An 11320-nucleotide genomic window follows, 5' to 3' on the forward strand; every position below is an offset into this window, starting at 1 on the left:
CTCCTTGGACTCCCATTCCATTTCCAAGCTGGTGAAATCAACTGGTGGGATGTTCTTCCAAATTGGTCGTCTAGATTCTAGACGACCAATTTGGAAGAACATCCCACCAGTTGATTTCACCATCCAATTGGCCTGGAAAATGGAATGGGAGTCCAAGGAGGTCCCGAACAAACATCTGGTGCAAGACCCCAACCAACAGGTCCCTGGCACCAACCTCCCAAGGAGACAGTGGTCAATCGCTTCAGGACTGGACATGGCCCCTGCTTGGCCAGCCTTCACAAATGGGGCAGTAGCCCTACCCCACTGTGTGCTTGTGGAGAGGAGCAAACCATGGAACACATCATAGAAGTTTGTCCTCTCCAAAGACTGAAAGGAGGATTAGTTACCCTCCATACAGCAGCTTAAGTTATTTGCATTCGCTAAATAAATAAATATGATGTGGTATCACAACAAGTTATAGCATGAAATGCTACGAGGCTTGGTGCTGAATCCTCATGGATCTCATGGAGGAAAATCAAAGATCCTCAGAGGCTTTTGTCTGCAGAACATATGATGTGCATTAAACAGACTCTGTTGATGCAGCAAGGCATATACTTCTCTCCAGGGCAGGTAAACCAGAAGCAATGCCGCCGACAGACGATGCGCTCCACTTCCATCTGCTGAGAGTACACTACCAGGCAATGGTTTGGAGAAATGCTCACTATGCCAAACCTGAGCTTCCTTCCCCCTTGGAAATGGGATGGAAACATGGCGATTCAGGACTACAGCCCATTCTTATGTCACAGAATCCAATACCTGAAAGTTGCCTGGAAATGATCCTGTGTGCCTGTAAAAAACAATGCACAACACGCCAGTGCAAATGCCGAAAATCGGGGCTGTTATGCACTGCAATGTGTGCATGTCAAGGTGATGACCAATGTCCTTGTTTAAATGTGGAGTTGTGGTCCTCAAGCAAGATGTGTGAACTGTTCAAGGGAATATTATGGAATACATCACATATCATATATACAATGGGAACATTTAAAAGTGATTTTGATTGAATAATCAGCCTTAAAAAATGACACAAATAATGCTTAATTTCACCTTAAAAGTTGGTATTTTGCATATATATATATACATAATACTTAAATTCCTCATCTTGATTGCCTACTTACAAAAAAACTAGGGGAAAATGGTCCAACGACTGAGCAAGATGGGCAATTTGGCGGCCATTTTGATATGCAAATTAGAAGGTCAATATGAATATGATGTAAAATATGTAAAGTAGGTTGGCTCCCGACTTGTAACCATAAATTCTCCTCACTTTCACTTTTTGGACAATTCCGTCTAGACTATAAGACAAAAGGATGGAGTTCATTGGAGTCAGTTGGCTCAGCCCAATGGGTGGTCGGTTGTGCAGGATTAGGAGAACCAGGGGTGCAGCAGAATCTGCTCTAGAGTGCCGTGCTCCTGAGGGTTCACAGCCAAACACACCTCCAACAAGTCCTGGCAGTCTGAGAAGAAAGCAGAGTTTAAGCTGCAGTTCTTTGGAAAATGGAAGGAAGGAAATAACTTTTCGCACTATAAGTACCACAACTCAGGACGGTATTGAGGCTTCTTACCTTTGGACAGCTCAGTGTTTATGGTCATTTTCTTTTGAAGGATCTCCAAGGTGGTGAAACTTTTGTCGCTGTACACCAGTTCATAGAGCAGAGCGCCCAGCTGCCAGACTGTGCTGGGTTCCGCCTCGTATGTGCCAAGCCGGTAAAACTCTGGAGGGATGTAGGCAATGGTTCCTACAATACACAGAGAGAAACATATCATGAGTAAGATTGACTGATCAGTCCAGAGATCAATTGATGGATGAAGAGCAGAGGCCAGCAGCGTACCAGAGGAGGAGCGGTACGGTAACTTCTTCACCAAGCAGCCACATCCAAAGTCTATGATTCTCACACGAGGGACATCCGAGCTTAAATCAACGAGGACATTGTCTGCTTTAATGTCCCCATGGAAGACTCCAAGAGAGTGCATGTTAACTGCTGCTTCCACCAGCTGCTTCATGATGTTCTGAGACAGAGATAAAGAGAAACCGATGAGTTGGAGCAGAGCAGAGAAGGAAGTGTAAGGAGACACTTAAACCATTATGAGACAGTTTTGCAGCTTTCACACAAAAACGTTAGTGATTGAGTTTGGTTTAGGGCTGCACGATTTGGGGAAAAAAAACCCATTATCATTATTTTGCACGTCATGGCTGTGTGCATCTTCGATTAGTGTCCTCTGGAAACACTTTCCATTGTGTATGAGCTTCTTGCAGTGCTTTTTCTAACCTGGCGTTAATGGTGTAGTGGGTTATAAAGTTGGTTATTTTTTTCTAAATGCTACACATAAAGATGTTTCTTAATTTGCTAATTTTTTGTCTATTTGCTGCGTGCTGAGCTCTCAGGGCCGACATACATTTTTCATTTTAGGAACCCTTTATAAAGGTGGATTACTATTAAGTGGTAACCAAATAGGCTAAGTTTGGTATGCACTGCATTGACGCCATTTCTAATGAGTACACTGTGCAAATACAGAAAAATCTGCATTCAACTTTTACACAAAACAAATACACACATGTAGTCTGGTGCGAATGATCCGCTAGATTGGAGCTAGTGTCAACAACTAGCGAATTTCGGGTCTTATTAATTTCTGCATTGGGTAGTTAATGTCATCTACATTATCATCTTCAGAGCATTCGAGACATATTGTCTTTTATTTAAAGGTTGAGGTTGTTGTTATGGTGTTTGTCGTACAAAATATGGATGTTGAGAAATAAAATCAATACTCTGGTGTGCACCAAAACAACCGGTCCGAGACCTCTTGCAGAGAGGGTCGCGGTCCGTTTCCAAACGGACCCTACTGCGGTTCTATTCCACTGTGAACATAAGCCGATCAGAATCCGACCCAGTAAAAGGAAATGAACCAAAAAGCAGTGGATTGTGGGCCACCTGTGTCGCGGAATTTACTCAGATAATATTATAAAGATGAAATTTGTGTCATTCAGTTTCACTCTGGCTACCACTGAGCTAAAGCTAATTTGTCATTGCAGAATTATCATAATTGCTCAAAATAACTTAATATGTACACTACCGGTCAAAAGTTTTAGAACACACCAACTTTTCCAGAATTGAATTGAAAATTATGCAGTTTAATGTCTCAGTGTACTCTGAAATTAATGCACATTTGCAACATTTAAAATTCTTTATTGAGCATGATAGTGTTTTGAAAGTAAAAAAAAAAGATTCAAAATCACATATTATGTTGGACTAAAGGACTAAAAAAAGACACAAAATGACCAAAAAAAGACACAAAATGACTTACAAAGACATGAGAAGAATTAAAAAATGGACAAAATAGCCCAAGACTCCATAGAGTTAAGTTGTTAACCCATTTCTTGTTCCCTGAAAAAAGCCTACTTGTATAATTCTGAAATGTACATTATTTTTCAGTTTTGGTTAACTTTACCTTTTTTTATTTACCTCTGGCAGTTCACCACTTACCTTTGTACCCTTTCAAGCTGTTCATTTGACTTGAACTGCTTGAATTTGTATTTGAAAGAGTTGTAGGAGCATCATAACCTCTGATTATACAGCTGTCTGATTGCAGCTCGTTGTAAATAATAGATCAACACATTATTGACGACCCCGAGCCTCAACAGGAGCTCCTTCTGAGCGTTTCTCTCCAAATTAGTTTGGTCGGAACACCAGAGCAGATTAAGGCCAGTAAAATTAAACACACTCAGTTTGCGCTAGGTTCCACGTTGCTTTGTTTAAATTTTTCACCGCCAACTTTTCAGCCAATAAAAAATAATAGTGTGAGTAGATTTCCAGCTCTCCACCTTCATACACGGCCCTCTTTAAATCTTTTTTTGTTATTTGGTCCGCTTATATTTCTGCACTTTGAAAGCAAACCAGACTAAATACAACACGAACCAAATGTAGCAAATTTCACTCTGATTGGGACCAAGGTTATAATAGTTTTGGAATTTTCATTAGTTTTAGTTTAAATTTCATTGTGAATTTTTGTTGTCAAATTCAGTTTGTTTTAATAAGTTTTTAGAGTGAGTTTGCTAGTTTTAATTAGTTTTTATTTTTTTGGAAAATGCTTAGTTTTAGTTTAGTTTTTATTAGTTTTAGTTTTTTGTAATGGGGTATTTGTTGGGTGCCAGATTAAAAAAAGTCACAATAAAGCTTTTATTTCCTTTGTCTGATCCATCTCAGCCCCAATAAGTTTATTAAGTCATAAAACCAGATGGATGAAATAGATTTCATATCAACCAAAAAGGTTTACATATGAAAAAAAAGTTGACAAAGACGAAAAACGAACTTTAGTTAGTTTTGTAACCACACAATACAGTTTCAGTAAGTTATCGTTTTTTAAAAAACTCTCGTTTTTATTTTTATTTCAGTTAACGAAACTGTTTTTTCAATTCTAGTTTTCATTATTTCGTTAGTCTTCGTTAACTATAATAACCTTGATTGGGACGAACCAAACGGACTCGGGTCTTAAAACTCTCCTCTGACACTGACAAAATTCAAAATGATCTCAGTGCAGCTTTAAGGTCACCTCTTGCACACATAGACACAAAAACAAGCTCCAGCCAGCTCCAGTACCTTTGTCTGGTCTTCCCCCAGGAACCCATTGTTGTTATCGAGGTAGGTCAGCAGGTCGTCACAGGGGACTGGTCTCTCCATGACAAGCAGGACCTCCGGGCCCAGATCATACCAGTCTAATAATGTCACGGCAGCATGTTTCCCCAGTGACTCCGGTCCACCTGCCACTCTCAGCATGAGAAGCACCTCCAATGGCACCATGTGCGTCTTTCCATTTAAAACCTACAAACAACACAATGTTTCAGTATAGATGTGGGTGTTTGTGGATGTTTTTCTAGCAAAGTTCAACATTGATTTTGGTGCTGAGACATCAGATCAAATCACTCACCACTGGTCGAGTCCGCACAAGAGCTTCAGGGATGTGTTTGATCGCCACCTACAGGACACAATCACCACAACTTTAGTTGGTGCAGGGAGAGACGGCTGTGTGTGCATGTGTGATGTGAGAATACCATATATTTATTACTTACTGGTAAATTGTCAGATTTTCTTTCTCCAGCATAAACCGTTCCGAAGCCGCCTTCTCCGAGCTGGTGAAGCTGCAGGTACTTGGCCTCAAAATTTTCTTCAAACACAAACACAGATTCATGTTTTAATATTTTTAAACAAAAGATGAGCTTGATGGTTGAAATCAGTTATTGTTAACCTGTGGTTCAGTAAAGTCTTCTTCTAGTTTTTCCCCCATTATAGCTGACAAAACTCACTTAAAAATCACAAACTTTTGCTTGTTTTGTATTAGTTTTCTTCAGTCACAGAGGCAATACTTTGATATTTGGGGAAATACAGTTAATTGCTTTTTAGCCAAAAAATTGTACGGTAAATATAAAACTATATATATTTAAAGCTCAATCAAGAACTAATTGAAATATACTTTTAAAAAAACATTGCAAAGTCAATATCTCTTTTTAATTTAATAATTTAAAATATAGAAGGGATCCTATTCATTTTTATTTTGTCTCATTATTATACTTATTTACTTCTTTTTCTTCTTTTTCTTTTTTTTTTTAAAAACATGACCTAATACCACCAGTAGCAGGTTAACTAGCTGAAGACTAAAAGCAGGGGGGAAGCACCAGCACATCTAAAGCTCACTTAATAACACTTTATATCTTGTTTGTTTTAGCTGTTTACCTGTAGTTGCTGCAGTGTTGACGCATTTTTGAAGCATGAATGATTTTTTAAGCATAAATGTGATTGCCAGAGTAAATAGCAAGTGTTATAAACACTACAAATGACCTACACCACAGTCATATGACTTCAACAACAACACTGTATGCGTAGACAATAGAGGTGGGGGAAATATCCATACTGCATAGTATCGCAATATTTTGCGTGGCAACATTATTCATGGCCGCCATGTATTGATATTTAGCGGACGAGCCATCAGTATTTTCGCCATATCTTTTGATATACTGGAGATACTGGTTTCATAAGAAACTAGAATATCTAAGGAATCTATAGGCACCATGTGTCAGGATACCGTATATATTTTGCGTGGCAATATTATGTCGATTCATGGCCGCCAAGTATCGATATTCAGGAATATACTGGATTTACTGGTATCATATGAAACTAGAAGATCTAGGGAATCTATAGGCACCATGTGTCAGGATATCCTGTCGTAATAAAGCTGCAAAGTTAGGCTTTTTTTATGTTTCAAAGTCGAGTTCGTTAAAGTACATACATGTTTGATATCAGTTCAGTTCAGTTTGACTGAATACTTTGTTGGTCAGTCTGTGGGTTTGACTCTCATTGTGGAGAAATAAAAAGACTGAAGTGAGATGAATAGACTGAGAATTTTCTCTTATTTGACAAAACAAATCTTGATTGAATTTAATTTTGTATACACAAAATGCAGTTAAACAGTTAAATCGCAATATATTGTATTGCAATACTCACCATATCGCAAAATGCTTAAAATCGTAATAATATCATATAGTGACTCAATTATTGGGATAAAATATGTATGTTTACGTATATGTTTGGACGGGTTGATGGTCCTTTCATTGTCCTAGTACTTGTTACTCTGTTCAATAACAATAAAGTTGAATCTCATCAAAATGGTATTGTGGGGCCTCTGGTAATTCACACCTCTAGTAGACGATGACCTTTTTATATCCCCAACAAACCTCTGTATCTCAGTTAGTCACCAACCAGAGACTCCCTTATCGGCTTATATTCTGTTGTAGAAGAAAATCTCTCAAGCTTGTTCTAACCATAGACCTTATTTCAGGCAACAAAATAAAAACTAATCGAATGAAATTGAATCTAGATGAGGGACCCAGAAGTGCAAAATTGCTGACTCAGTTCTGGGTGTTAGGAGTCCTACCACACACAGTATAGTATGCTCACACACTCTCCTCTCATTCTCTTTCACACTGTCAGTGTACCTCCGCTGGTCCTGATGGAGCAGGATGGCGTCTCATCGTTCTGCCGGGAGGTTGAAGGGCTGCAGGAGCTCGGGGAGACTTCATTGGGAGACTCTGGGAGACTGGCTGACACCTTGGTAGGTTCACCAGCGTTGGTGTCGTAGTTTCCAGTTCTCTGCCTCTTACAGGGCGTCTCTCTTTCGGTGCTGGCTTTTCTCTTGGTCCCTTTAGCTGTCACAACCTCCACTGGCACCTCAGCGGGTTCACTGATGCCGGAGTCGTTTTCGTGACCCCTCTGCTTTTTTCCGGGGCTTTGTTCTGCTGTTGGGGCCTTTTCATTGGACTCTCTGGCTGTCGCAGTCTCCACTGTCACCTCAGGGGGTTCGATGGCACACCTCTGCCTCTTTCTGGGTGACTCTGAGTGATTTATGCTGGCCTTGCGTTTTTTACGTGTCACCCTACAGTCGTCCCCAATGCAGTAGTTGGGTTCAGTAGGGCTGCCACTGCTCTCTACACATGAAATAAACCCAGATAACTGGTTCATATTGCATGATTCTGCAAAACTCTGTATTGTAAGTTCAACATTGTTTTGTACATTTTTACTTTTTACTCACTACACTAAATTTATTTCACAGCTCTAGTTAGCCGCCTCGTACTCAGCTGTGACATTTAAACTCTGCTGAAATCTACAGGTGCATTTCAATAAATTAGAATATGATGGAAAAGTCATTTCCAGTAGTTCAAGTCAAATAGCCCCAACCAAGTATTGAGTCATATAGACGGACATACTTTTTAGAGGCCAACATTTCCATATTAAACATACTTTTTAAAAATGGTCTTTTGTAATATTACATTTTTTTTGAGACATTGAATTTTTAGATCCTCATTAAATGTAAGCCATAATCATTATAATTAGAAGAAATTAAATAAATTAAGACATAAAATGTTTCATTCTGTGTGTAAGGGATCTATATATTACGTGTTATTTCCAATTTTTGAATTGAATTGCTGACATAAATGAACGTTTCTATGATATTCTCATTTATTGAGATGCACCTGTACATTTAATTGTGATATTTTTACTGTTCTGTAATATGTAGAATAATACTTAGCCATTAAGCCTACTGACTACCTTCATTTGTTCAGTACATTTGGCTTATAAATACTTTATTACTTTTACTTGAGTCCAATCTTGTAACACTGGACTTGTAATAGTGTTTTTGAAGAGTAGTTCTGATACTTTTAAGTGATTACTAACTCTTATTTAGCACACAGCCTACCTGCAAAATAATATTATCACACTGCAACTAAAGTCCAGCTGATAAAGTCCCTATGTAGAGTCTTTCAAAAATGATTTATCAAAACAAGTGAAAAAAGTGACTACGAAGTCACAATTTAACTCGTTTAAAGAACCTTCTGTTTGTATGTTGAGAATATAGAGTATGTAAGAATAAACCAGGTATATATACATACTTAAATCAATATCAACAAAGTTCACGTCTCTTCAAGAAGACAGGAACTTTCTGTCTACAGTTATTTAACAGGATTTCACACTCACTTGAACCATTCTCTGAGTCCAGAGAATAAAGAGTCTTTTCATCCATGTTGCTTTGTAAGCGCTCGGTACAAATATTTGAGAAAATATTTCACTGTGAGTATCAAGAAGTTGTGTGTCTCTCTGCTGATAATATGTGAGTGTGAGTGAATTATCATCTCTCTGAGAGTTCTGAGGTTCTGTGTTCTGATTTTTGAAAATCAAGGTTCTATTCCGTGACAATACCAATGGAACACAGGCTGAAATAACTAGAGTGGCCAAAATAACTGCTAAAAACACAAAATAGTCCAAAAGCTAAATCAAAAACAATAAAAAGAGACTAATAATGATTATCTCTGGATTGTTTGGGCACTGTAAGCACAACATCATAATGGTGAATGTGTTAGCGAGTTTTTTTTAACACACATCAGATAGTTATGGTCCAACATTAGCTTTTATTTGTAGCCGTTTCTCTATTCACCTGATGAATATAAGTAATATTCTCTCAAATTTAAGTGCCGATTTAGTCTCCACCAACTGAAAAGTACTTTTCACTTTATTTAATAAACTATTTACACTTTTATATAAAGACACATTTGACCTCAAGGTCACAAATCGGCTTCTAGGGATGGGTGTTTGTAAGAAACCTGCCAACTCGAGAATCTATCGCATTAAGGATAAATTAATCGCTATGTTTTTATCCATACTCCTTATAAATACTGCATACTTGGGGAAAATCAAAGATAAATATACTGTCCTATGCAAACGCCTGTTTTGATAACGACCCTTATTATTTTCAAAGAACGAAAAGGGACTTCCTGTTGATCGTTGAACTAATGTTAACTCTTGTGAGGTTAAACTGTAAAGATGACTTCAAGGAGTTCAAAGTTTTATGTTTTAGCCCCTGAAGAGGCATCAGGTTAGTTTTCACAGTTATTTTGCGTATTTAAATGTGTTTTGTGTTTAACCCTTGTGTAATGTTCATATTGTTGTTACTCAGCCAGCGTTTGTGGGTCTGATGGACCCGTTGCATTTTGTGGCTTTTAATGCCTCAAATTCAAACACTTTTATGTTAAAATACTGAACAGATGTTTACCTTATCCCAATTACAAGCAGTATAAACAATATATATGGTTAATATTTGCCCTTTACCTTTGTTAGGTCACATTTATAACTTATTATTTAAACCATAATAAAGAAAATCAATTAAAATCAAGATATGAGTGGAAACAAATTTACAAGTGAAGCAAGGTTTTTCAAAACTACTGACTTTTATTTCTTTGAACTTGAAATTTAACCCATTCAGGTGCACAACACAAGCTGAACACATGAACACAGAGTAAACATATCAGTCAAGACAACACATCAGCCCCATTGAACACATGGCCTTTAGCCACTAGCAAATACATATACATACATATACATACACTACAACACATGGGGCAGAGCTTTACTGTGTGTGTGTTGCAGATATACTTTTTGCATGTGTGTGTGTGTGCGTGTGCGTGTGTGTGTGTGCGTGTGCGTGTGTGTGTGGTACACAGAACATCAATTTCCACACTTCTATTAGCCCCGGGTCCAGTGGACCCGGACATCTTATATGTAATAGAAATGTGTAGGGGGGGTGTATGGTGTGTGGTCATTAAATATGTATTCTGATATATGTTCTTCACAGAAAATGAGCCAAAGTCAGTGCGTCTCCGTTTGAAAAATTAATTAATTGTATCATTTTTCTTTTAATAAAAAATGAAAAGGGGTCCCACAGACCCGAACACCACACAAGGGTTAACTGAAAAAAAATGTTATCAGAGAAATTCAACTTATTTATGTAATTTTAACTGTTCTGTTCTGCAAAAAGAATCTCACTTTTAGCCATGATTGTGCCGATTCCATGAAGGTGCAGGGATTATATTGCAGTGAAGTACATGTAAAAATACAAATATGTTGGACAGTAAGTCTGATCAGAGGCTGATGTGATATTTTATCATCACATGGTGCTCAGTGGGAGTGACCTGTAAAAGCTCAGCAATAAAATCATAAATAAGAAGTACCACACCTGAGAGTTATAGTAGTTGTGACTCATGTTTGTCAGGGGAAATGCCCTGGCTGTCATTACTGACCGTACATATAACTGTCAATACACAGGAGAGGAAGTTACCTGAACTTCTGGAGTGCATGTTTGCTGAACCACATAGAAGCAACTTTGGCTGAGCTTCATGGCAGTTGCAGAAAAAATGACCAGATGGGAAATGAACAGAATTATATTTTTTAGAATTATTGTGAAGACTGCTATTTCAAATAGTAAATAGATAAATAAAATTAAACTGGCATCTAACAAGTGTGAAAAAGGCGCTCTGGCTGCAAAAATGTTGTCTGTATAACAGGCCTGTGTGGGAGGTACAATAGAAAATTCTCCTACATTTCTCCCACATAGCTACAACTGAAAACCAGTGATCACACTGTTACCCAACTGGAACAGTTCTTCAAAGATAAAACATTTATTATTTTTATCTTGTAGGTTGAAAGAATTTGTAATTTATGGCAGGCAACAAATATTACTTCTCAGATTATTCTTTATGGTTTTCACTTCAATAAATATAGTGAAGATAATTAGTGTGTTAGTTTAGGAATAATTTACTCTCATACGTTTTTTTGTCCTAATTACTTTTTAGATCAATATGTGCACCATCAGCTCTCTTATTTTCTGTTTTGAAGCCAATATTAAAAAGAGCCATGAGGCAGCAGTCAAAAGTTTTCTAATGCAGGCGAACATGAAATAAAAAAAA

General features: G+C 37.8%; 1 protein-coding gene across 1 annotated transcript; it reads right to left on the bottom strand.

The window, feature by feature from the left end:
• Nucleotides 1-1327: 1327 nt before the first annotated feature.
• On the bottom strand, nt 1328-8665 carry LOC131977806 (serine/threonine-protein kinase pim-2-like). Its single transcript, XM_059341249.1, has 8 exons — nt 8559-8665; nt 7022-7510; nt 5102-5196; nt 4960-5007; nt 4632-4853; nt 1869-2046; nt 1602-1775; nt 1328-1493 (listed from the first exon to the last, which is right to left on the bottom strand). The coding sequence occupies exons 1-8, from the start codon at nt 8602-8604 to the stop codon at nt 1402-1404; spliced, it is 1344 nt and encodes a 447-aa protein (XP_059197232.1). The 5' UTR covers nt 8605-8665; the 3' UTR covers nt 1328-1401.
• Between the last annotated feature and the right edge of the window lie 2655 nt (nt 8666-11320).

The sequence above is a fragment of the Centropristis striata genome, chromosome 9, assembly GCF_030273125.1.
Source record: "Centropristis striata isolate RG_2023a ecotype Rhode Island chromosome 9, C.striata_1.0, whole genome shotgun sequence".
Taxonomy (NCBI): Eukaryota; Metazoa; Chordata; class Actinopteri; order Perciformes; family Serranidae; genus Centropristis; species Centropristis striata.

Bases quoted from the DNA above. Each gene is read 5' to 3' on its own strand.
- LOC131977806 (XM_059341249.1), bottom strand. From the start codon at position 8,604: ATGGATGAAAAGACTCTTTATTCTCTGGACTCAGAGAATGGTTCAA. The intron at 5,197-7,021 runs GTACACTGACAG...TTGTGTTTGAAG, and splicing joins CTCCATCAGGACCAGCGGAG to AAAATTTTGAGGCCAAGTAC. The intron at 5,008-5,101 runs GTAAGTAATAAA...TGTGTCCTGTAG, and splicing joins GAAAATCTGACAATTTACCA to GTGGCGATCAAACACATCCC.